Consider the following 27,599-nt stretch of genomic DNA (forward strand, 5'->3'; position numbering starts at 1 on the left):
AGCTGCCAGGATGCTCTTAGCCTCGGCATATATGTATGCCCCACGACGAAGCGTCTCCGCCAGAGCTATTCATCAGAATTATGGAATTGGTAGAAGACAACAGGATAAGTCTGGTTGTAGGATCCTAAGCCATGCCAGGCACACGCTCTGGGGTAGCTTGGAGCAAATTAAAGGGGTGAGTCTATTTTTGATAGCATAAAACCATTTTTTCCTAGCATAAAGGATTTTCAGGGTTAGAATCAATACTATACCAAACTTTATGTTTGAATTTAGCAATTATAAAGTCGAGAGATAAATGATTGTCGAAACACAATTCTTTTTTGGACCACTAGCAAAGTGGTGCCAGCACGAACTCCTCGCAATATCTAATATTAAAACAAGGAAGAACGCTATTGTCGAGTACCACGACTATCAGATACCCGTTACTCAGCTAAAGGGACCAAAGGGAAATGGAGATATGCAAGCAGCAAAGCGAGATTAAAATGCGCCACCTACCGGCGGTAGACAGATTTAAGCGTTATAGGCGTTAGAGTGGGCGTGGCAATTTTTTTTTGGATCAATCGATAGGTATTGACGAGACCAATACATTTCAGTTAAAATTTTTTATCTTGCATGAAAATTGTGGGCGTCACAGGTTTGGGCGGATTGTGGGCGTAAAGTGGGCGTGGCAAACTTTTTTTTGGGTCAATCGATAGGTATTGAATAGAGAACAATACATTTCAGTTTCTTCTAGCATCAAAACTGTAGGAGCCACAGTTTTGGGCGGCTTGTGGGCTTTAGAGTGGGCGTGGCACTCTGCACGCCAAATCTTAATAGCCTAGCTCTTATAGTTTCCGAGATCTCAGCGTTCATCCGCAGAGACGGACAGACGGACATACTTTATGGGGTCGGAACCGCTGCCTTCTGCCTGTTACATACTTTCCGACGAATCTAGTATACCCTTTTACTCTAAAAGTAACGGGCAAGCCGAAGTTTTTATACCCTTGCAGTTAAAATTATTAAATTTAATTCAAAATTCTTAAAGATACAAAAAATGATATTCCCAATAGTATAAGATAATACATCAAAAAACACCGAAGCTATAATTTGTTTCGTATTATTTTCCTATACTATTTTCATAGCTATATGATATAGTCGTCCGATTTTGATAAAATGAAATTCGAAATTCAGAATTAATTAAAAAATGTTATTTCCAAGCGTAGGAGTTTATATGATAAAAAACACCAAATATATAATTTTTTTCCGAGTATTACTATGGGAGCTGTAAGATATAGTTGTCCGATCCGGCTGGTTCCGACTTATATACTACCTGCAAAAGAAAGAAGACCTTTGGGGAAAGTTTCAGCCCGATAGTTTTAAAACTGAGAGACTAGGAACGGACGGACAGATGGACATGGCTAGATCGACTCGTCTAGTGATGCTGATCAAGAATATATATATTTTATGTGGTCGGAAACGTCTCCTTCACTGCGTTGCAAACTTCTGACTGAAATCATAATATCATAATACCCTCTGCAAGGGTATGAAAAGGAGAATAAGAGTACACTCCAGAGGCTCTAGATATGGGAGTAAGGGATCTCACGCGCTGGTGAACCAAAGATCTTAGGAGAAGAGCGCGTAAAACTTTCAATACCAGCTATGATACTAAGATATGGTAACCTTAAAAGTAAATACAAAGAGATTGTAAGAACGCGGTTTATAATAGGGAATCTCGGTTTAGCTACTGTGAATCGGTGAAAAGAATCAAAAATATAGCCAGGCCGAGTAAGACCCTATTCAAAAGTTACACAACCCCAACGCTGATAAGCAAGCCAATTGGCGATGGTGACCGTTGAAGAATCTCTAGAGCTACTAGTGGCCAAGCGAAGTAAATTCAATTACATTGGAGAATACAATGGGCGATTGAATGGAAAACGTCTAAGAAATATTTACCAATCATGAATTTACCTAACTCACTTACCATTTCCCTGGAAGGGGTGGTGGTTATCTCCAAAGTTGGAAGAAGAGTTCACATCCTAGCAAGAGACTATAGGCAGATTAGCCCGGCCTTCTTCAAAACGAAAATACTTGAAAGAATACTGCATATTCTCATTAGAGAAAAATCGGAAAGAACTATCAACGGAAACGGTACTACACGAAGTAAACCGACACATTAAAACGCAAAAATTATAACAACTGCCTCGTAATAGCATTACAGGCACGACCTATGCCAGCGCAGACGATACAGGTACAACATATTCGGTTGCGCGGGGTTGCCGTGCAAGGTTTCAAGGGCTAGGAAAACATGGCTGAAGAAAGGGACAAGCAATAGATAATGGAAAAATTGGATTGGGGGACGGCCCGATAACTGTCGGTCGATCGATAGTGCGATCGATAGGAAACAAATATACTGCAAATAATTTATTTTTCCGATTGTCACACTATTGGTCACACTGCACTGGTACGAAAACGGTAATGTTGGAGCACTGACAGCACATGCGACTGGAATTGACGACATGGAAGAGACAACGCCGGTCTTTACTATTGGTACATGCAAACCTGCGGCAAATCAGGCGAACAAAGCAAAGGTAGCACGGGCTGTAAGTGGACTTTGGATCTGATGCAAGCCGTGTGCAAAACCACCACGGCATATAAAAGGATGGCGTAAGCGCAGCTGGGAGGAGTCAGTCATTATACGATAGAAAGTAAAGTTTATAAGGCCAAGGGGAGCAAGGATGTGCTGCACCTCATTTGAAAACTAAAAGTTTCCCGACTTGACCCAATGGCCCAATGACCTCAGTGGTTGTCATGCAACACAAATTTGGTGGGACGAACATAAAAATCTTTAAGCTAGCCGCTAGCGAGCAAACAGTAGAAATCAGATTGTTCTAAGCTGTCTTCCCAATATGGATTGGCGATTTTATTAAACCCATCCGGTAAATCGGTGTGATTTTTTTGAAAATGTTTGCTGAGAATTTTAGTATTACATAAATGGTTGCGCATATCGGACCTGAACAATTCACAACCTTTACTCACAAAAGGGACATCACTAGATCCATCAACAAACCAGGTTTCGGAAACACAAACTACGTCAACATTCGATCCAGCCAATTACTAGGCTTTGAGCGTTTATATGGACAATCTTAATTCCCTTGACTATGATAGTTGGTCGTCCTCGCTTTTGGGCCAGAGGTCTCCATGAGGCCTTTCCTCTCCGGCAGCATATTGTTTTTCTTTATTGAGTTAAGTTATTGTGTTGACGTGTTTAAGTTGAAGCGCACCAAAAGATGTCGCGAAAGCGACTACTATATATATCCGCGGAGTTCTGCTGTTAGGGTCCGATCGGTACCAAGAGACCAACGTAAACGACACCAACTTAAATGTATTGCAAAAACTAAAAGGATTGCATTCCAAGATAGTCAGAAAATCAATTGGATAGAAAATTGGTTTTGTTGGGGCCCTTGTTGACTAATGCTTCATTTTAGTTTTTTTTTAAGTCTTGTTGAATATGAGGGTCGAATGTGTGATCCAAAATTTCATTTAAAATGTAAATCGTTTTTAAAGGGTTCTGGAATCATTTAAACGGTGCACACTGGGCCAGAAAGTTTATTTTCTGGCCAAAAATCTGTAATTTCTTTCCAGGGATAGTTAGAAGGATACAGTTTTTTGCATTTTTCTCTTAAAAGATTGAACTTTTCAAGGAACTACAAGTAAAATTTATTGGATTTTTATATGGTATAGATAATCCAAGCCAAATCGGAAATTTTTACGTACTTTTCGGTTTCTTATTTTTATAAAAATAACTAGAAGACGCACTCAATCTATTTTCATACACGATTAGGTATGAGAGATAACAAATTCAATTGTTACTTTCGGAGGCTCCCACTTCAACGTTTATTTAATAATCGACCTAACAAAATTTTTTATTTTTTTCTTCTTGTTATCTCTCTAGATTACTATAATCAAATTTTTAGAAAAAAATTGTTTGAAAATATTGTTTTTTAATTTGTTTAATGTTAATTTGACATATTCTAAAGTAATCACAAAAGTATGCTTCATTTATTTATTTATTTAAGATCATAGTAAAGTTTACAAAAGGAATACTAACAAAGAGGGTGTATTTATGCTACATTTATATTTGTATAATATATTTTATATATATTTTATATATATTTTATATCCGAAGGAAGTGCCAGAAATGAAACATACCTTTAGGCATACTTAAGTCCTCCTTTGTGAATGACGAACCAAAAAAGGTGATATTTGTCTTTTCGAAATATCGATATTTCATTCGGTTGTTTGGTTTCAGAAATAAAAGAAGCGGGATGAACGAAAAAAAGTAGATTTTAGATGTTAGGCAAACTAATCAAATATTGGCGCAAAACGTACATTAAAACCTCAAGAAAAAAAAGTACGGCATACTTTTGGGAATTCTTAGTAAAGCTCGTTAAAATGGTTCAATTAAAACTAAAATTACTGAAAACTAAGGCAAAACCGCATCGAGTCGGCGATGAGCGATTTTTGTAAATTAATCAACGAATTTATTTGTGATGTAATAACTCCATTTGGGGATGGCACTCGAAAGATCTCGAAAAGCAAAGTACTCATTTGCTGAAAAAAACAGTAAAAATCAACGAAAACGTTTCTTTTAGGAAACAAGTAAGACATACGAGCTATTCAATATTTTTTACTTGTTGAAATTATTGACTCCGAAAAGTTTTGTGAAGAAGTCGAACAGCTACATCAGCATCTTTGACTTCTAGATTTTTTTTTATTTTCATTAACATCTGAATTTTTTACTTTAAAAATACGGTAAAAGAAAACTACTTGCCCGAGTTCTTTGAAACTTTGGCATAAATTAGTTTAATGTATAATAAAAAGGACCTTATACTATATAAAGTATACTACATTGTATACACATTTTTTTACCCTAAATAGTGTCATTTTGACAACAACTGTGGGTACTTCGATAATGATCGAAAGCTTTTTGGATTGTTCGAGTTTCGAACTGTGCTTAAGTATGGGTTGTCATGGCATTTGAACTAAATACCCGCAAGAAACGTTGTGCGATAGACCAATTGGTAAGGTTTCTGTCTCTGATGCGAAAGGTCCCCGGTTCAAGTACGCGCTATAGACCCACCAAGACTTTAAGAAAATGAATTGGTTTGGAAGAAGGAACAGTTAAAGTGTAAAAGTGATAATTTTTAAAATGTATTGTTAATATGCTTAAAATTATAAAAGGTAAAGCTTATACGCAAAACAAGACTTTGAGGAAGTTCTCAAAATTTTAATTTTATTTTGTTTGTCAGCTTGACTCAAAAAGTGGCTTTCGAGTCCTGAAAATTTAAGGTGCTTTTAAACAGCGTAATATAATATACTTTAGTTCTACCACTTTTAGAAAACCTAGCGAGGTTTGGCGGGAAAACAGCTAAAAAAGCTAAATTACGTAGGCCCGTAACTTGTGAACTACTAAAGCTACAGTCTTGTGCTAAATGTCGTTGGATATGTATTTTGTAATACTGTGTACGTCTGCCTAACATGACACGCTGCAATAGAATATGCCAGTGTCGGCAAAAAGCTCCAATACTTTGCTGAAGCGTGCCAATTAAGAAAATTTAAGGAAGTGTATTTATTAAGTCGAGTTTATAATAATTTTTCGTCACAAAATTGTTTTTCAGTAGTTTTGTATGTTGAAGGTGCGATCGACACGACCCATTACCTCGTTAAGAGGTGGTTTTGTTTAATATCCCTCCAATATGGTTTCAAGTAATAACACGCAATGATAGTCCATTCTAAAGTTGCCATTTTTGAGGTTTCGATTCGTTCATAGAATACTGTATTCCGGGCTGGTTAGTGATTTGGGTCACATATAATGGTTGCCCCATTGCTGAGGAAGGATAAGTTGCATTGTCTGTAAAGTTAGGTTATTTGTAAGCCGTTTTTGGCTGGGAGAGATTTCACGCGTTTCCCAAAGTCGACAAGTCCGTCTAGCCATGTCCGTCTGTCTGTTTGTTCATCCGTATGAACTATAATGGCTAGAAAGTCGGGGTTAAGCTGAATTTAGGAGTTTTTACGCAGCGAATTATATAATAATTCGAGCCTTCTTTTGGGCATTTTTAGTAAAGCTCGTCAAAATGGTTCGACTTAAAATTAAGCCTTCAATTAAAACTAAAATTGTACTGAAAACTAAGGCAAAACCGCATTTTGTTTTAGAGTAAATTTAAAAGTTATGACTAACTAAGTTAATAAGGTAACAACGCCTTGCACGATCATAAACGATAAACGCCCTGGATCTTTCTTTAGATAACAAAACCTCTACCTGTATGATGTTTTTACATTAAGAATTCATGTTTTTTTTCCGCATATCGAACTTTACTGAAACACCAATGAATGTATATATCAAAAGTATTCACACAAAATAAAAGTTAGCAAGGAAGAACACTATAGTCGAGTACCTATCAGATACCCGTTACTCAACTAAAGTGACCAAAGGGAAATGGAGATATGCAAGCAGCAAAGCGAGATTAAAATACGCCACCTACCGGCGGTAGACAGATTTAAGCGTTATGGGCGTAAGAGTGGGCGTGGCAAATTTTTTTTTGGATCAATCGATATGTATTGACAAGACCAATACATTTCAGTTTTTTATCTAGCATGAAAACTGCGGGCGTCACAGGTTTGGTCGGCTTGTGGACGTTAAAGTGGGCGTTTCAAACTTTTTTTTGAGAACAATACCGATAGGTATTGATGAGAACAATACCGATAGGTATTGATGAGAACAATACATTTCAGTTACAATTTTTATTATAGCATCAAAATTGTAAAAGCCCCAGTTTTGGGCGGTTTGTGGGCGTTAGAGTGGGCGTGGCACATTGCTGAAACAAACTTGCGCTGCGCACGAATCTCAGAAATCTGCATGCCTAATCCCAGTATTGCAGCTCCTATAGTTTCCGGGATCGCAGCGTTCATACGGACAGACGGACATACTTTATGGGGTCGGAAACGAATCTAGTATACCCTTTTACTCTACGAGTAACGGGTATAAAAATTTTCATAATTTGAACTTACTTCTTGTAATGATAAAAGATTACTGTGTAAACTTTTTTCCTCGTCTGGAAAACTAAACTTCTTTGTTGCTAAAAGTTTCATAAAAAATATAAGCCAAACGATTTTTCAAAAATCATCCATGCAGTTACTATTAGTTTTGTTTGGAGGAACTTTTGGCATCAACAAATTTTAGTTTTCAAGACGAGTAAAAAGTTTAAAAAGAAGATTTTTACAAAAATTCGACATTTTCATAAAGTACTGAATGGGTTAAGAAACGTCTGTATCATTCAAACGGAATTTAAATGACATTTCCTTGATGCCAAAATGTACATTAAGTAAGTTCAAAGTATGAGAATTTTTAACTTTTCTTTTGGGTAAATACCATTGACCACCGCTGTATATATAAATATATGTATGTATAACGTATGTTGTACCTCTATTTTTGATGGCAATAAATAGATACAGACAATTATATAAGCGCCTTGTACATTATATACAATTACAGTTGTAACTAATTTGTTACATGTATTTAGACAATAATATCATATGTACATAAATATGTACAACATGTAGTACATGTTAGGTACATATGTACATAAATAAAAAACTTGCAGTATTTGTTTTGTAAATGTTCGCCGTGTAAAGCGACAATTAATTTCAGAAAACCAAAAAAGTTTAAAAGCACTTCAGGATATGGCTCTCGCTCTCATTAGTGAAGGTTTTTTTAGTTGTCATGCGCACGGAGTTGAGCTTTTCATGCGAATGACACGACCCAGCTCTTATAAAAAAATGTATTCGACGTGTTTTCATTGGCATACATAAGTAGCTCGATATTAACTTATACGAACGTATTGTTTTAAGAATAAATTTGCTTAAAGCTAAAATATAAACTGTTCTTTTTGTAAAATTTAAAGGAAAGACCTTAGTTTGTTACAATAATAAATACATGCACTTTTGCAAGACCGTTAGTAAACAGATAGAACTTCAACTATTATGTTTTAGATATCAGTTTGGCCTCTGCGTTACCCTTTTGAGCAGCTAAAACCTTAGTGCGCCTGTATTGTTAAATATATAAACATAGACTTTCCAAGAAGTGTTAAACAAAAACCGATGCCACATTAGTTTCAACATAACAAATGTGTAGTTTTTTAGATATAAAAACATCAAATAAACGAAACAAAACATAGCCATTGAAATTTAAAGTACGACTTTATGCGACTGCAAGTGTAATATTTTTCTCACAAATAAACAAATAACCAACATAGATATTACATCTTTAATATTGTAGAAAATATAACGTTGGCGTTTAAATAACATTGGTATTGTACAACTGTGTATATTATGAGTCTTTTTTATTTATTTTAAAATGAATTTTTATATGCATTACTTTTAAACATATATATGTATGTACAATACACTACATATACGTATATTTAATCTTACATAATCATTTTTGCCAGTTTATTTTCTAAAATTTAAGGTGCGAAATTATCAAAATATAAAACTGTCCTTTACTAAATCCCCATTGCAGATATGGCGAGCATAGTACTAATAGCGTGTTTGGCTGTACTGGGTCTTATTATTGCAATCGCTCTCTTTCTGGCTGGCGGATACTTGTGGTGGAGGCATAAAAGATCCCAATTACAGTTTATTGAACCAAATGAAGATGAAGAATCTAGTAGCTATAGTCTTAGGTAAGTTATATCGTACAATGTTAGTTTTGCCATCTCATGTGGCGGATTCGGTTTGGACTATAACTTGGCGTTCCTCTGAATTAGCTCGCGTTTTGATATTATAGCAACGCTAAGATGTTAAGTAAAAATCCGATTGCAATTTTGTTTACCTCTCGTGAAATTGGCCTTAAAATTTTGGATACTCCTATATTTCCATTGCATTTTGGAGCTTACATTTCGATATTCACTGCTCTGAAAAAAATTGTCTATATTTGTTGGCTAAAATATCATTGTGAGCCTAATCTTTAAGTCACTGGATTATCATTGATGACCAAATCTTTGAGTCTTTCTTTGAGAAACGACAAATGGGGCTTGACTCGTTTCGTTGAGTACTTTGCGATTTTTAAACCCAAACTCCGCTTACATTTTTCGTGTTGCTCTGTGCTAACGATTCGAATTTTTACGACTAGTTGGTGTTATAACGGAACAGAAATCTGTATGGACGGATTTACGGTAAAATTTGAATTGATGTAGGGGGGTGCAGTTTAGATTACGAGTAGGGTAAGGTGACGAACTCGTCAAATCTTATATGTGACGTCACGTTAAAAATTCCAAATAATTGTTGTCGATTTAAATTGTCGTGCCGACGATGTATGTACCATAACATTATTAAGAATTCGCGTAATTTGTTCGTGAGATAATATTGTCTGAAAAACTAACGTATTTAATTTATAAGGGTTTCAGAAATGCCAGACCAAAACTTTGGGGAAAACCAGGTCAGACAAATATATGCACGTATTAACAAGATCTTAAGCAACAGTTCTTGGTACTTTGTGTTTTATTGTTTTGCGCCTTATGAAAGTGGTACCATCATATTTCCAACAGTACCGTGTAGGGTATCGTGACGAATGAAGGGTAGGGTATGAAGACTTAATTTTTGTAGGTATCTGTTGACATTTTATCGTTATTTGTTTCTTTTCCATAGCCTTTACTTAAAAAAACAATTATTATACCCGTTACTCGTAGAGTAAAAGGGTATACTAGATTCGTCGGAAAGTATGTAACAGGCAGAAGGAAGCGTTTCCGACTCCATAAAGTATATATATTCTTGATCAGGATCACTAGCCGAGTCGATCTAGCCATGTCCGTCTGTCCGTCTGTCTGTCCGGATGAACGCTGAGATCTCGGAAACTATGAGAGCTGGGCTATTAAAATTTGGCGTACAGATTCCTGAGCTTCTTACGCAGCGCAAGTTTGTTTCAGTAGACTGCCACGCCCACTCTAACGCCCACAAACCGCCCAAAACTGTAACTCCTACAGTTTTGATGCTAGATAGAAAATTTTAACTGAAATGTATTGTTCTCATCAATACCTATCGATTGACCTAAAAAAAGTTTGCCACGCCTACTTAAACGCCCACAAACCGCGAAAACCTGTGACGCCCACAATTTGCATGCTAGATAAAAAATTTTAACTGAAATGTATTGGTGTCGTCAATACCTATCGATTGATCCAAAAATAATTTTGCCACGGCCACTCTAACGCCCATAACGCTTAAATCTGTCTACCGCCGGTAGGTGGCGCATTTTAATTTCGCTTTGCTGCTTGCATATCTCCAATTCCCTTTGAGTAACGGGTATCTGATAGTCGAGGTACTCGACTATAGCGTTCTTCCTTGTTTTTTGTTGAATTTTGTGATCTAGAAATTGAACAACTTAATTGGTTCAATTTAAACCAAGAACTGAAGTAGTCATTTAGGCGTACAGTTAAATTTGTAGTTCATTATTGTACCTTTTTAGAATTCCTTGAAGAACAAATAAAAATTTTCACATCTGCATAGAGTTTTAGTGTGTATTTATCAGTTCGGCACCTCACCCTACAACTTTAAAAAGTGAAAAAAATATGGGTTCACGCCAAGAGCTGTAGTATTTAAGTCCGCTAGAATTTCACCAACGAACTTTTACAGGATTAGGCTCAATAGATGTCAGAAACTTTCTGCTTTTAAACCCTTGACAAATATCAATTTTTGGAAAATTGACATTCAAACAAGGAAGAACGCTAAAGTCGAGTACTTCGACTATCAGATACCCGTTACTCAGCTAATGAGACCAAAGGGAAATGGAGATATGCAAGCAGCAAAGCGGGATTGAAATGCGCCACTTACCGGCGGTATACAGATTTAAGCGTTATGGGCGTTTGAGTGGGCGTGGCTAAATTTTTTTTGATCAATCGATAGGTATTGACGACACCAATACATTTCAGTTATTTTTTTATCTAGCATGAAAATTGTGGGCGCCACAGGCTTGGGCGGTTTGTGGGCGTTAGAGTGGGCGTGGCACTCTGCTGAAACAAACTTGCGCTGCGCAGGAATCTCAGGAATCTGCATGCCTAATCCCAGTATTGTAGCTTGTATAGTTTTCGAGATCTCAGCGTTCATACGGACAGACGAACATGGCTAGATCGACTCGGCTAGTGATCCTGATCAAGAATATATATACTTTATGGGGTCGGAAACGCTTCCTTCTGCCTGTTGCATACTTTCCGAAGAATCTAGTATACCCTTTTACTCTACGAGTAACGGGTATAAAAACTAATCGTTCGTCACTATACCCTATACTCACCTAGGTATATAAATTCTTGCTGCATTTCGCCGTAGAGATTTTTCTGAAACCCGCAAAAAAATATGAAGAAACGTTTTTTTAAGGTATATAATTTTTTACTGTCTCATCCATATAACGCCTTTGACCAAAAAGTTTCGTTGTTGATTTATATTTAACTACACCTATCCCTCGAAGTTGCGTCGCTTCTTAATTAGAACTAATTTTCATTGTGCGCCGTTAGATTTTCGATGTTGCGTTGTTTTGGGATGAAGTCGTTAATATGTTTAAAAAAAAAAAAGTTCAGCAAACATTGGACCAATTTTTTTAAAGAAAACCGGCCTACGACAACAGACTCTAAAGACTCGTCAGAGAGTGATTAATTCTAATTTTATTTCTCATAATTGAGTATGTAATTGAAGATTTTATTTTGTTTTAAATGAATTAGTTTCTTTTTGTTTTTATATGTATAATATGTAATAAAATGAAATCTTATTTTAATTTTTTTTTAATGATCTCTTTGCTGAATTTTCTTTTTAAAAAGTAGTATTTTTGTAACCCTGGAACCCATCTTCGAACTTTACATGGTTTGCTATAGAAAATCCTAATTCACTTTGCGTCGTTTCAATTTGCGTCGTATTTTTTGGAACGTATCCCCGACGCAAAGCGAGGGATAGGTGTATTCTATAAAAACATAGATTTGAATATTAATATCAAACAAAAACATCTCTTAAGACGAATCGCCTCGGCTCCAGATACCCTATGTTTCAAATTTCAAATAAAATAAAATTCCAGTGCACTCCATTGGCGCGGCACACACCACACCCAGGAAAAAGTAGTACTATTTTTTATGTAACGCATGACTTAGAAATAACAATATGGTGATTATTTACCTTATTTTAAGGTTAATAGTAGACTACATTTTTTGGCCAATGCCAACGTTAAAGCAGTGGTGCCCACACAATGCAAGACTTGATTTTGTGTGCGTAAAATGAAGACGCCGGCCGAAGCCACAGGATCGTTTACAGCAGCGGTCGGCAGCGGCCTATTAAGTGAGCATAGGGAATTGTACTGCCCATCCGCTGCTCGCTCACGTATAACGTAGATGTTCGTGTGACTTCGGCATGGGTCTTCGGGACTTGGCTGCGCGCCAACTTCGTGTTTATTACACTCAAACTAATGCAAGGTAAACTTGTGATGGTATGTGTGTGCCGACCGCTGGTTTACATTGTCGGTGCCAGACTAGCGAGTCAGGCCAGTGGGCACCACTACTTAAAATAAGTCCATATGCCCTCAAAACCCAGAGCTAGAGAATTCTAAAAATAAAGTTTGCTTGTGCTCCCAGAAACAGGTTTTGCCGCGGAGCCTTTATGTGGTACTGTAGACCAGAGGTTAGACTATCCGACTATCGCGCGGAAGACCGGGGATCGATCCAACCGCGGAAAAAATAAAAATCGTTATTTTTTCAGGAAGATAAAATATTTGCTTACACGAATTCACTATAATAAATCAAAAAAAATTGTTTTAGTATCACTAAACATTTTTTGAAAATACCTAGTTTTTAGGACATACGAGGACATGTTTAAGTTTCTGGCCTAGGACACTTTTAGCCATATGGAGACAAATTGGACTCTTCCCAAAAAAAAAGTTTGGACTTTTATCGATAAAATCTTCATACACCTTTTTCATGTGTTAAGCCTAGTACTCACATCGACGAAAACCGCGAGCTAAACATAGGAGTGAGCGAGAGGCAAACAGGCGGCTAAAGCTTTTCGTCGGGTCTGTTCTTCAGCGCGGTACTCAGATGAGCTAAGGAAATACCAGAAAAAATACCAGATTTAGAAAGTGAATTTTCGATGAACGCCGTTAGCCGCGGCCCAAAGAATAAGAAATTTCATCTTTGGCGGTGTTCGTGCAGAAGCGGTGGGGAATTTAAAAATTGAAAATGGAATGAAAACACCAAAAACGGAGAAAGAAGGTTAGTGCAGATAAAAAAGGACGCCTTATCCAAGCTGTTGCCCATTGTTGTGGGACTTGACCGACGGAAAGCAATACCACAACGGGGCAAACCTGCAGAATAGTTGAAGCGCTGGAGGAGATCCACTAAAGAATCCCAGTGGGAAGGAACAAGGGATATCGTTCGATCTCCAACGAGCTCTCCATTGAGGACTCCACCTCCACCAGCTACTTGACAGCTAAAGCGGAGATGTAGGACGTGCCGGCTTCTGTAGGGAGGAGAAAATATGGTCTCCCGCTAAGGGACAGCTGGAGAAGCCATCACCAGCCATTATTGGCCAGCCCATACGGACTCGGAGCTCGACTGCAGATGGCGCGGGAAAGATAGCGAAGCATCCGTGGGAAGAGAAGGAGGCCTTAAACTAACTCTAATTTACATAAATAAAAACATTTGTTGAACATTTTATTTTTTTTTATTTCAACTTCTTTGTGCACCAGCAGACTCTTCTTTTTTTTAAATTGCTCCAATTGATTTGTTTTCCGATTGGCAACAAGCCCATCTGCTTGACAGTAAGACCATGCCACATGCATTGCGGGTCACACTACAAAGAATACGATTTTTCGACTAGTGAAACTCTTAGCCGATCTGAGTACTAGGCCTTACCACGTTTGATATCGATTAACAATTATTCGAAAACTTACCTCGGCAAAAAAATGGAAATTACCTGTGAACATTTTCGTGCAATCATTTTTCACAAGTTTCGAAGTATATAGTCAAGACGCTTCAAGACGTGAACGTCGTTTAAAAAAAGTCGTTGTACTAGATAACACTGATGCCGAGCGTGAACTGATAATGCAAGAATCGTCATGTGACATTTCTTCCACCCGCATACATTTGATATTGCAAAAACACCTGGTTTGTTTTTGTTGGATCTCGCACAATTTGACGATCGGTCAAAATTAAGGATCGTGTGGATTGGTGGAAGAAGCACTCCGAAGCAAAAGGTCGCCTGTTTCTTCGGTAAAGTTACGTCATGTGGCAACGGATCCGCTTGAGCAACTTAGGACTGTGAATTCTGAGTGGTACACCACAATTTGATTGCCGAAAGTTTTCGGAGTAATTCGAAAGACGAACTAGAGAAGACGGATAATTGCGAACCATGACAATGCGAGCTCTTACACATCAGCTCAAACCAGCTCCTTTTTTACCGGCCAAAACGTCGAATTGATGGATCATCCGAACAGCCCTTTGCTTTCTTTTATTCTTTCTTTTCTTTTATTATTATTCTTTTATTTTTTTTGAGGGTTCCCAATGGGTACGGATAAAGTGTTAGACAAATGGAAAAACAATAAATTCATTTTTGATGATAAATATTGGAATTTTTATTATTAGGTCAGAAATCATATTAATCATATTATTTCCTAAATTTTAGGCGTTGTATGGCGTTGGCTCAGTTTGTTTCTTATGATTCCTAAAATTGTAGGTCATTTTTACACATCTTAAGTAATTTTGTTTTCTGAGTGCACCAATGCCACCAAGCGCCACGGCACCTAGCGGACGGTAGCGGTACTAATGTCCTTGCCATAACCCCATTTAATTAAGTTAGTCATAACTTTTCGAATAACAATGCGATCTACAGCTTAGATATGTATTTATAAATAAAGACAATTTAGATTTACCCTGAAACAAAATCTTCGATAATGTGAGCGCCAGAGATTTAATTGTGATATTTAAACTATTACAAAAATTGCTAGACAGACTCAGCGTCCTAAGCGTTTGTGGGCGTGGCACTTTAAAAAAAACTTGCGCTGAATAAGAAACCAAGGAATCTACATAGTAAATTTCAACTCTCTATTTTTTTTTTAGTTTTAACGATGCGTAGGACATGTCCTTAGCTTTAGCAGTTCACAAGTTACGAGGGTACGAATTTGATCTATTTATAGTTCCCCACTAAACTAGCGGGTTTTTCTAAAAGTGGTTAAACTAACGTTTATAATATGCAGCTGTTTAACATCATTAAAAATTTCCAGGACGTTACAACACTGAGAAACACATAAAGTGACAAACAGAATACAATTTTCATTTCGAAAAGTCTCCCACAATTTTGTTTTTTGAATAACTTTTGAACGGAGCATCAGATTGACACCAAGATAGCATAAAGTCTAATAAAGTGGACCATGCACCCCTACCGGCGCCAACATCTTTAATTCAAAATTTCCTTTCTTACGAAGACACAGTAAAAAGTGTTTTTCAACATTACTGAAGCTAGCAACAATCCTTCACAGTTAATGATTGTGTAACTAACATTGGCTATTTCTTATAACTTCAAGGGTATATAAACATAGGCTTCCCAAAGATAACTTCCTTTCTTGTTTTATTTTTCTGAAATTGTCTTATATCTCTTAAAACAAATGGCCTTAGTTGTATAAAAATTGTTTTCTCGTTAAAAAGTTGCTATTTCTTAAAGATTTTCTGCCGAAGAACTTTAAAGATTCACAGAGTGGGAGCCCTATTGGTTTTCCAAAATATTTCCCATATACTACATGTTTAATCATAAAAACAATAAAACGGGAGTACTCGCTTTATATATTTTTTTAATTTAAAGGGCTGCTCAGGATATTGTTGACTCTGGTAATCCACCTACAAAACCGCAAGTGCCAGTAACACAAGCTATTACAACACCACTTCAAAATAACATAAACAGGAAGTTAAATGGATTCTTAAGCCTTAGAACTCCTTTAATTGGGTAAGTAACTTAAGTATCTTACGTAAATGAAAAATCAAAACTGTAATATTTTTTTAAGTGGTTCGGGAACTGCACAAACAAAGCCACAAAATGTATCTTCTGTTGGAAACGCTGGAGAAGGTACTGCTAAGGATTCCGCTGTAAGTATATAGTACTTTAAACTCTTTATAACCCTCAACACATTTGGATGATTACTCTGTTACAAGTATATAAACTTAATTACATTTTTGTTTGTATTCCTTTTCAAAATCAAATGTTATCTAGAACAAATTTTAACTACCTATAAAATAAGGAGTAACCGTAATAGTTTTTATATAATATAATTGATTCAAATAAATTGATTACCTTTTTCTTAATTTAAAGTAATTATTATAATAGATAAATTATTTTTGAGTAGTACAAATTTTCGATTATTGCTAGAAAACTTAAAATTATGTTTACACTAGTTTTGAAAAAAATATCGTCACATTGCTACACGTTATCGCGTTCGGTTCTCGGGATGTCCAAATGAACGTGATAAAATCGGTCTATGGGAACTGTGATCTTTTCTGGAGGGAGATGGTTGAGCTTAGTATTTGGTGCCTGTTTCTTTCTCGATTTTCTGTAGGACGACGAACATCCCCGACATCAGAAGCATCAAATACAAGGTATAGTTGAGCTTTCGGGAACGGATAAGCTACAAGTGCTGCATTTGTGATACTTTGTTTGCATGCATTGGTGTCCATTCGGTGATTTTTCTTGACATTCCTTAGGAGATCTGATAACGTGGATGTGTGAGAAATTCCTTAACAGGGCTTGGAATCTATGAGTGGCTGATCTGTAGTGGATATGTTGGTTATTACATAAATTAATTTTTCGTCTTTACGTCGACGAGGAGACGAACGTGAGACAGAAAGTCCGCACCGATAATACCAACTTTAGTGCCAGCTTTAATAAGAGGCCAGATAAAGGAACGAGGTTGTCCAAAGTTAAGATCGACTGGAGTGCTGTTGTAGGTATGGATGTCTGTTCCATTTGCTGCACACATACTAAGAGTCGATAAGGAATATGTGGTGGGTAATAAGGTTATTGACTGCATGGGGGTCCCTTATTCGCGGAAAATATGTTTTATTAAAGAATAAATACCTAAAGTTTAAGGGTCACAATATGTTTCCCTTTGTTAGATAACGGATCACTTTAAGTAACAATGATTTTGTTAAAACTGTACTTATTCAAGAATGTATTCTTTAATTTTTTTTAGAATAAAAGTATCTCAATGACAGACATGTACCTGGATAGCAACGATCCGAGTGAAAATGTTGGACAAATACATTTTTCTTTGGAATATGATTTTCAAAACACAACATTAATTTTAAAAGTTTTGCAAGGAAAAGAGCTTCCTGCGAAAGATTTAAGTGGTACTTCCGATCCTTATGTCCGTGTAACCTTGTTACCAGATAAAAAACATAGATTGGAAACCAAAATAAAAAGGCGAACACTAAACCCTCGTTGGAATGAAACATTTTACTTTGAGGGATTCCCCATTCAAAAACTTCAATCTCGTGTAAGTATAAATAAACCGATCCTCGTAAGTATATTACAGATACCAGGATTTTGTAAATTTGTATACCGTTTACACCTGCAGAGTAAAAAGGCGTGCTAGATTTGACGGATAGTATGTAACAACTAGATGGAAGTGCTTTCGATCCAATAAAGGATATATATTCTTGATCAGGACAGTAGCCGAATCGATATAGCCATGTCCGTATGTCGGCCAGTTTGTCCGTATGAACGCTGAGATCTCGGATTAAAAATGCAGATTCTAGAGCTTCTTGCGCATCGATGTGCCACGCTCGTTCTGATGCCCAAAACGCTGCCGCCCACATTTTGTAATATTGTACATATCCATCTATGCCTGAAATGGTTCAAACCATAGTATGGTGTGCAATCTCGGAAACAGTCACTTTATTGCTAATATATTTCCATCTCCCTTGCACTTCCTTTCAAGGACATCGATTTAGAGGTCTTTCTTGTTTTGGTAAGCCTCAACTGGCCTGCACTTAAAGATTACAAGTGATAGCACAGTTGTATGAATCCCTTTTGGTTTAAGGATCTTGGGGATTTTATTGGTGTATTAAAAAGATTGAGATACGACTATTGACAACTGTTGACAACTAATACTGCAGACACATGCTTTATGTCGCTGAAAAAGTAATTCAATTCCCTAATTACGCTGCCTTTGCTTAAATTGTCTAAATACATAGATTTAAAGTTACCTTTTGGCTATTTTCTCAAAATTGGTTTGAACGATTTCTTTTTAACTTTCAACCTATAAAGCCCTTGAGATTCCTCAACTTTTGATAGATATAATTTTTTTAAATAAGATAACCGATTGGAATATATTGAGCAATAAAAAGTGCAACCCGTTTCAGTTCAGAATAAAAAACATTTAATGCTTTCTTAAACAGCCAAAACTATGCAACATGGATGAGAACCAAGAAAGGAAGCTAACATCGGCAAGTCGAAGTTTCTATATCCTTGCAGGTCATTCCCGTGGGAGCATTGTATGTACACAGCTTTCCGATTTTAGGAAAACTAATAACTAACAAGGGAGAACGCTATAGTCGAGTACCTCGACTATCAGACACCCGTTACTCAGCTAAAGGGACCAAAGGGAAATGAAGATATGCAAGCAGTAAAGCGAGATTGTTTGGGCGGTTTGTGGGCGTTAGAGTGGGCGTGGCACATTGGTGAAACAAACTTGCGCTGCGTAAGAAGCTTAGGAATCTGCATGCCAAATCTCAATAGCCTAGCTCTTATAGTTTCCGAGATCTCAGCATTCATCCGGAGGGACAGACAGACGGACATGGCTAGATCGACTAGGCTAGTGATATAAGAGTATATATACTGTATGGGGTCGGAAACGCTTCCTTCTGCCTGTTACATACTTTCCGACGAATCTAGTATACCCTTTTACTGTACGAGTAACGGGTATAATTACATATATATAAAGATAATGTTCCATTTTAATTTACTACCGTAAATAAACGAAGTATTACGGTCTTTGTATTATTTTGACAATAATTACCCGTTCGTTCCTATGGCAGCTAAATGATAAAGTCGTCCGATTTATTTAAATTGTATTCCAAATTCTGATATATTTAAGGAATGACAATCCCAAGAGTAGAAGTTAATATGTTAAGAAACATAAACAAACAAAAAATGTTGTTATGCTTCCTATGGAGCTATAGGATATAGTTGTCAGATCCGGCTCGTTCTGACTTAAATACTACCTGCAATAGAAATCAGACTTTTGGGATGGTTTACGTAGAATCGTACGGACGGACGGACAGACGGACATGACTGGATCGAGTCGTCTAGTTATGCTGATCAAGAATATATATACTGTATGGGGTCGGAAACGTCTCCTTCACTGTCCTTCAAACTCTGCAAATGTACAAAAATGTCTAAGCCGGACGTCCGACTTATATAATACCATTCGGATGTTTCTTTTCTACTGAATTGCAAACATTTGACTAAAAATAATAATATCATCTGTAAGGGCTAGCCGCATTTAATCTTCATTTTCAAACTTGAATTTTTGTCAGAGGAAATGTACTTTTTACCTTTAGTAGACTGGACAAAAGGGTAACATTTCGATTTGGAGCAGTTTAACATTTTCTTTAAAATTAAAATCTAATAAATTTAACTCATTTATAAATTAAAAACGTCAAATAATATAAATACACGGTACAATTTTGTTATATGTTTAAAATGGACGATTCAAATGGTGTAGGTTTTACACTTACATGTATTTGATTACGATCGGTTCTCAAGAGATGACTCCATCGGAGAAGTATTTCTTCCTCTTTGCCAGGTAAATAATATATTAAATACTTTTTTCTTTATGAACGGTAATTACTTTTTATTTGTTTGTTAAATAAGGTTGACTTTGCTGGAAAACAATCATTTTGGAAGGCATTAAAGCCCCCTGCAAAGGATAAATGCGGGGAACTTCTTTCCTCCCTTTGCTATCATCCGTCGAACTCAATTTTGACGTTGACATTGATAAAAGCAAGAAATTTGAAAGCCAAGGATATCAACGGAAAATCTGGTAAGTAGTTTCTCAAACTTTAAAGATAAACATAATTATAGAGTTTTTTCCTCGAACTGGATTTGCACAATTGTTTATATGAAGTGGGGTTTAAATTTAAAGTGTGTTAATCACTGTGGACGGCAGTACACGTAGTGGCGAAGCGCGCAAGAGAGCGTGCGAAGACAACTACTATATATAGACGCAGAATTGAAAATCTGCAATTATCCGATCATAACGAGTGATACACCAATCGAAAGGTATCGCACTAACTAAGAAGATTGCATACCAAGACTTTCGAAATATAGATTTGTTTGGGAGAAAAAGCGGTGAAAGTGTAAAAGAAAAAATTTAGAAAATTGGAGCTGCTGGATACGGTGGGGATAAAATCCCCAAACTGTTTAGTTTTATTCTTACTGAGAATACGCGTCGAATGCCACCTCATTTGTTGAAATCCGATGTTCCGTTCAAAAGTAATTAAAAAAACAATTCCAAAATGAAAATGTTTGTCCCTTTGTTTGTGGGTTTGTATGCATCCCATCTTAGTTTTAGGGTTGAAATAGAAAACATTTGTTCTACGACTTTTGGAAAAACCCGCTAGTTTAGCGGAAAATAAAAAAAAAAGCCAGATTTAAAATTATATTATTATATTATTATAGTAGCTAAACTACAAATGCTACAGAAACGTGCTATATATCTCTGAAAAGATAATTTAATTTGCTAAATACTCTTTATATAGTAAAATTGTATGAATATAATAGATTTAGAGTTACGATAAAAAGTTATTTTTTAAAACCACTTTTTGACTATTTTCTCAAAATTGAGTCGAACGATTTCTTTTTAAATTTTATATCTTGTAGCCCTTGAGATTCCTCAACTTTTGATGTATAACACTTTTTACCCTAAAAGTTACCGTTTGGAAGATATTAAGCGGTAAAAAGTGCAACTGGTTTCAGCTCCGTATACGTAATATTTCATAATTATTGGAATAAACAAGAAAAAACCAATTTAATGAACAATATTCTTATTAGATTTTTTCAAACGGAAAATCAGTTATGGTTTTAGGGTCCTTTACTTGCATGAAGCTAAACTTGCTAGGAAACTTGATCTATTTGTTCTACCACTTTGGAAAAACCCGCTAGTTCAGCGGGAAATGTAAGAAACGACAGATTTCTCTTCGAATCTGAAACTGTACAACCCTTTAGATTCCAAACTTGTGCTATTAAAATAGGTAATTGAAGCGATAAAACTTGTTATTAAAAAGTTTAAAGCCGAAGTGGAAATAAAAAAGTGTGTTTTTGGTTTTTCAATAGCCAAGCCATATGGGGACGACTCCTAGTCATGGTATTGAGGTACTTAAACTCTTGTGCAAAAAAAACGTCTGTTATCAAACAAAAACACCTCTTAACGAGGTAAAAAGTAGTGGCGAAAGCGCTCTTAACAAAAAATTCTCATATCAACAATTGTGACGAAAAATGATATTACATTCGATAAAATAAATAAACTATATTAAATTTATGTATTCGGCACGCTACAGCAGAAAATTTACGTGTAGGTAAATAAATATTTACTGTTGCGGGCCGAAATCATAAATTTAATATAGTTTATTTGTTTTATCGAATGTAATATCATTTTTCGTCACAATTGTTGATATCAGAAATTTTTGTTAAGAGCGCTTTCGCCACTACTTTTTACCTCGTTAAGAGGTGTTTTTGTTTGATTTAAAGTTAATTAAAAAATGTACTTTAACAAGCAGAAGTTATTATACCCTTGCATCTAATACCATGGCTGGGGTAAATAAAATGGAAACCGTAAGAATGCCAATTTATACGAGGCAGATTTGTATATTTATACCCGTTTCTCGTAGAGTAAAAGGGTATACTATACTCGACGGAACGTGCGTATCAGGTAGAAGGAAGCGTTTCCGACCTTAAGAATTATATACGTTTCTGATCAAGATCACTAGCCGAGTCGATCTAGCCATGTCCGTCTATATAAAACCTTTCTAGCGCCCACGTGGTAGGGCTTTTAAAGGTGTAAGACCATTTTGCCTTAAATAGCAATGTCTATCTTATTGCCTGAAATTGTCTTAGTCGGACCATCCATTTAAAAGTTATAACCAAATAAGGGAATCGACGATAGGCAGCGCTGTTGCGGGGTGGGCAGTATTGGGAACAGTCCAGTCGCTTTGCTGCTTGCAATTCACCATCTCCCTCGCACTCCCCTTAGCTGAGTAACGGGCATCTGATAGTCGAGGATGCCGGCTATAGCGTTCTCTTTACTCATTTTTAAAAATAGACGAAGAAATCATTTGCCTGGTATTTAAACTATCGGTGTATAACTAATAATTAATTTGAATTTGATGACATGGTTGTAAGTGCAACGGTATGTGAACTTCTTAATGCCGAAGCAAGAAATGCAGATCCCAATTCCTTTACTAAACAAGAAAGGAAGACAACTTCGGCATGCCGAATTTTGTATACCATTGCAATTATAATTATTAAATTTAAAAATACAAAAAATGATATTCCCAATACTACAAGATAATATGTCAAAAAACACCGAAGCTATAATTTGTTTCATATTATTTTCCCACCAATTATCCGATCGTTCCTATGGCAGCTATATGATACAGTTGTCCGATGTTGATAAAATTTATTTCGAAATTCAAAACTAATTAAAAAATGCTATTAACAAGCTTAGGAGGTTAGGAAACACCAAAGGTATAATTTTATTAAATTTTTTTTCCGATTATTCCCATGAGAGCTATAAGATATAGTTGTCCGATCCGGCTGATTCCGAATTTTATACTACCTGTAAAAGAAAGAAAACTTTTGGGAAAGTTTCAGCCCGGTAGTTTTAAAACTGAGAGACTAGTTTGCGTATAAAGGGACGGACAGACGGACATGGCTAGATCGACTCGTCTAGTCATGCTGATCAAGAATATATATACTTTATGGGGTCGGAAACGTCTCCTTCACTGCGTTGCAAATTTCTGACTGAAATCATTATACCCTCCGCAAGGATATAAAAATAATAATTCTTAATCTAGAACAGCGGTCGGCACAGAATACAATGACATTGTTTTTTTTATTTGTGTGAGAAATTTGCACGAGGATATTTATCGGCGTGTGTGTAACAACAGCTGTTCTACGCTATTCCCTCTGCCAGCTTAATGGAACTAGAGTTTGGCAGAAATATAGGGCGCATTTTGTACATAAAAACTTCGATGTTGCCATACATGACAAATTCATCATCTTTTAATCGACATGTCATCGACAAAAACTGGGTTGTGTCATCCACACCTAACGACTTGTTATCAAACCTTAGTCAACTTGTTTGGAAAAAAAATTAGAGGGAGAGTTGGTTTATACACGATTGTCGAATGAGATCGTCTGCTCTTCCGAAATCGAAGTCGGCATTAATGACACGATGATGTCATAGGCCAATTGGTGACATGTGGAACTACTGGGTAACCCAGTCGGCAACGAATGCATTCCACAAGCCGTTCTTTCATTATGAAATGTTCACCAAAAACGTGTGCCAAAAGTGATTACCCTTCCAACTCAATTTACACGGGTGGGGGACAAAAAAGAAGGTATCTGTTGCATGCACCAAGGTGCATATATTTGGAACGCGCCTGTATGCATCAAATAAACACATGCTGGTACATAATTATTCAGGATGCGCCTGTAAGCTATACCCAGGAATCCACCTATGTATATTCATCAAATAAATATTCTCTGTACGCATTTATTTGGAATGCGCTGTAAACCCTTCCCTGAAATTAAGTCTCCCGAGGAAAACATAAAACAGGATTCTAATTTCATGATTGTTTTTTTATTTCAATATTTAAGAACCCAAATAATTTTTAATTGGAATCGCTTTTCTTGTGTACGGGGGCTTGCTGCTTCCTGCTTCGGAGTTTGCTTTTTTCTGCGCGCATTTCATAAAATGTATTACTTTGTTCTTTTATCATTTGTGTTAATATTGAACTACATTAACTGCACGTACCTGTGAAAACATTAATGTTAAATTGGTAACAAAAAGCAACAATTTATTTTTTAAATAGTAGCACGAACTTCACTTTTATGAATTTAAAATACAACTGAAAATAAAATAACGACCATCGGTAAACTTCGTGTTTCAATTTTGGTGCTTACAATAAGCACTTCTAAAAAGCTCCGCAATGCAATGCACCTAGCAAGTAGTGATGTAAATTTGGGTCGAAACATCGATGTCGATCTTCATCGTTGTTTGCAAAATGATACATCGATGTTTTGTGAAACATCGGCTAGAAACATCGATGCATCGATGTTTTCAACCCATTCCGTTATTTTTCGTTAATTCAATTTGTAGAAGCCTATTAAATATTTTATTGAGATTTTTTAATATTTAAATAAGTTTTAGTTTTAGTTTTTTCTTTTTTATTTCTTCATTGAGTGGTTTTGTTAACAATTTTATAAACGAACTTAAAACTATATCAATTCATGAGCATTCAGCAGTCTTTTTCATTACATCATTACATTACTAAAACAAAAACCGCGAATTTGTCTGTGCGGCACTGAAACCATATGTTCTGCATATGCTCGATGCATCGATGTTTTTTTTACATCACTACTAGCAAGCACAATTGCCTTGGAAAATGATCATGCGATTAGCTATGCGTAACAAAATGTGTCATATAACTATTTTTTCGGAATGCGTTCCCAAATTTCCTTTTGGGCATGAATCTAGGTGCACTATATTGAAACACATCCAGACGGCCCCGCAATGCAACGCACCTAGGACGCACATTGGCCTAGGAAAATGTTCATGCGTGTCCTTTTGTGTAAAACAAATGCGATCTAAAACAATTTTTTTTGGAATGCGCTCTTGAACTTACGATGGGTATTCTTGTATAACATATGTACATATTTATGTACAACGTCGGCTCAGATGGCAGACTAACAAGCATGTGGATCACTGAGTTTGCTAGTCTATGTCGTGCAACAACAGAGTTCGGAAATATTAGGGCTAACTTAAAGTAGAAAGGTAAAAAATAAATACATCACCTATTTAGGTGGTCAAAGTTTTTATATACGTGTATAATTACTATCGTATTATTCTGTTAGGATCCGCTCACAAAAATAAAAAAATCTATTACTATTATTAAATATAACATGGTTTTAATATTCTTTCATTTTATAATGTCTTTAGATCCATACGTAAAGGTTTGGCTTCAATTTGGAGACAAAAGGGTAGAGAAAAGAAAAACGCCTATATTTACATGTACGTTAAATCCAGTATTTAATGAATCCTTTAGCTTTAACGTTCCTTGGGAAAAAATAAGAGAATGTTCCTTGGATGTTATGGTAATGGATTTTGATAACATAGGAAGGAACGAGTTGATAGGGCGAATATTATTAGCGGGTAAGAATAAAGATTGAAATTGTGCTCAATGTAAACTTTTAATTAACCAATATATATATGTTTTAATGTTATTTAAATAGGTAAAAACGGTTCTGGAGCATCAGAAACTAAGCATTGGCAAGACATGATCTCAAAGCCCAGACAAACTGTAGTACAATGGCATCGTTTAAAACCTGAGTAACTTTAATAATAATTCAATAATATATACATAACACTAACACCAGTAAGTATACCGGAGAAACCCGTACGTGGATGTACATACGTTGATTTATACTTGCATATATAGCAATATCATACCGATTAAAAAAAGGAAAACAATTGAAATCTGCACAAAACTAATGTTATTATGTTTGAAAAATTATAATTATTAAAAGCCATACAATTTAAATAAAGTAATTGTTCTGATAAGAGCAATAGTTTTATACGTGCTTATATGTAGAAAAATGGTTTGTAAGGACATTATTATACAACATGGATTATAAAATATTGTAACATCTGTTAAAAAATTAATTTCTAAAATAACGCTGTGTAACGCCAGAATTTGATGTGTTGAATGACCACGAAAATGTTTTATAACTAAGAAATTTTAAGAAAAATAGGCTCGAAATGTAAAAAGTTTCGATGTTTGAACAGCTTTGACTTTCTCATAAGAGCAGACTGACTGACATGTCTAGATTTTCAAGGAATGCAATATCTCGGTGCACCAGTGCCTGGTATAAAAATGTACGATAACCACAGATCTCATTTATTTGTATGGTATCCAGGGTGAGAGCATTTTCGTGGCTTTAAATCTAACACACATAAAATCGAAAAACAGTATACTTTGATTAATGTATAATAACAAAGGTAACATTTTATAACACAGTGTAAGAAACTCCCTTGACAAAATGAAGTTTGTTACTTTTCAACCTACACTTTGTCATTAAATGTATGTACGTATAAATATATTTTTCAATCATTTTTTATACACTTTTAAATTTGATTTGCTTTAAAATTAAAATTTGATTTAAGTTGAATTTCATATATAGGGAAGTTAACAAATTTAAAAGATGCGGAAGACCAATTGGGAAAACTTTGTCTGCCCCTATTTTGGCAATTTATCAAAATAACGCAAATGGTACCAGGGTTGACATAATAATTTTTATCAGATAAGAAAGTTGGAAACGCCTATAGGGATATATTTCCGTGGAAGACATCTGATAAAAGCAATGAATGAAACCCATAACTTTATGAAAATGTATATAATACGATTGAATTGTTAAACTATAACATTAAATAGTCTAATTAAAGACGAAAAGACATTGTTACACGGTTTTAAATTAAACAAAATGGAAAAAAGTTATAATATCCTTACATATTCTTTAATCACATACTGTACCGTATGATAGAAATGTAGGTTATTTAAATAGAAAAGGATTGCATTAGCACAATAAACCAGAACATAAACCATTTTTAAAAATAACTATACAAATTATACTATTAGCCAACCATTGCCGGAATAAGCGTCAACTGCGAGAACAAATATGAGAAAGTAAGAGAGAAACGAAAGAATTAAAAAAAAATATATTTATAATTGATAATTGAAACTGAGTTTAAAAAACGAAAAATCGAAAATACAACCCACCTTGAAATTACATATTTGTTATATACCTGTTAAAATATTATTAAAATAATTTATTCATAGCAGCAAATAAAGCATTCAATAAGAGTCAGTAACAATGCGTATTCCTATAATACTTGGTTAATGGGTTTTCAGATAAAATAACAACAAGATAGTGGCCGCGCTCAGCAGAACAATGTGATAAGTGATCACTTATGGAATTCATACGATAGTTTGCTGAACGCACATAATCTAAATTTCATAGTAGAGTTTTTCGTGTAAAATATTTTAAATTTTCGTCGTCATTATGTATCATGAGCGTTGAGCAAAACAAACTGTATCACTGATAACTGATCCATCAGTAAACAGTTATCATTTTCTTCTGCTGAGCTCGGCCAGTGATACCCAAAAAAGTAAAAAAGAAACCGAAGGAACTGATTTAGTTTGCTACACATCCTTGATAACTTGGTCACGATAAACCAAACCATCACAGCCATTTTATACGTATCAGAATTA

The 27,599-nt window shown here is 35.6% G+C and overlaps 1 protein-coding gene and 1 long non-coding RNA gene across 5 annotated transcripts; one reads left to right on the forward strand and one right to left on the reverse strand.

The window, feature by feature from the left end:
• Nucleotides 1-25,905, forward strand: Syt7 (Synaptotagmin 7). Of its 4 annotated transcripts, none has more exons than XM_036813076.3 (9): nucleotides 17-175; nucleotides 8,558-8,720; nucleotides 15,859-15,999; nucleotides 16,058-16,139; nucleotides 17,240-17,542; nucleotides 19,775-19,855; nucleotides 19,924-20,092; nucleotides 25,271-25,483; nucleotides 25,564-25,905. In XM_036813076.3, the coding sequence occupies exons 2-9, from the start codon at nucleotides 8,560-8,562 to the stop codon at nucleotides 25,662-25,664; spliced, it is 1,251 nt and encodes a 416-aa protein (XP_036668971.1). In that variant the 5' UTR covers nucleotides 17-175; nucleotides 8,558-8,559; the 3' UTR covers nucleotides 25,665-25,905. The 4 variants fall into 4 exon arrangements, with proteins under 4 accessions (XP_065723488.2, XP_036668971.1, XP_016944179.1 ...); XM_017088690.4 differs by lacking the exon at nucleotides 17-175 and adding an exon at nucleotides 7,848-7,990; XM_017088689.4 differs by lacking the exon at nucleotides 17-175 and adding an exon at nucleotides 7,869-8,345.
• LOC136117253 (uncharacterized) lies at nucleotides 16,641-24,312 on the reverse strand. The gene is made up of 3 exons (XR_010654669.2): nucleotides 24,086-24,312; nucleotides 16,903-24,007; nucleotides 16,641-16,816 (listed from the first exon to the last, which is right to left on the reverse strand). It is a non-coding gene; the product is annotated as an uncharacterized lncRNA (long non-coding RNA).
• Nucleotides 25,906-27,599: the final 1,694 nt, after the last annotated feature.

The sequence above is a fragment of the Drosophila suzukii genome, chromosome 4, assembly GCF_043229965.1.
Source record: "Drosophila suzukii chromosome 4, CBGP_Dsuzu_IsoJpt1.0, whole genome shotgun sequence".
Classification (NCBI taxonomy): domain Eukaryota; kingdom Metazoa; phylum Arthropoda; class Insecta; order Diptera; family Drosophilidae; genus Drosophila; species Drosophila suzukii.

Coding starts and splice junctions, on each gene's coding strand:
- Syt7 (XM_036813076.3), top strand. CDS start 8,560: ATGGCGAGCATAGTACTAATAGCGTGTTTGGCTGTACTGGGTCTTATT. Junction 8,721..15,858: donor TCTAGTAGCTATAGTCTTAG/GTAAGTTATATC, acceptor TTTAATTTAAAG/GGCTGCTCAGGATATTGTTG. Junction 25,484..25,563: donor AGGGCGAATATTATTAGCGG/GTAAGAATAAAG, acceptor TTATTTAAATAG/GTAAAAACGGTTCTGGAGCA.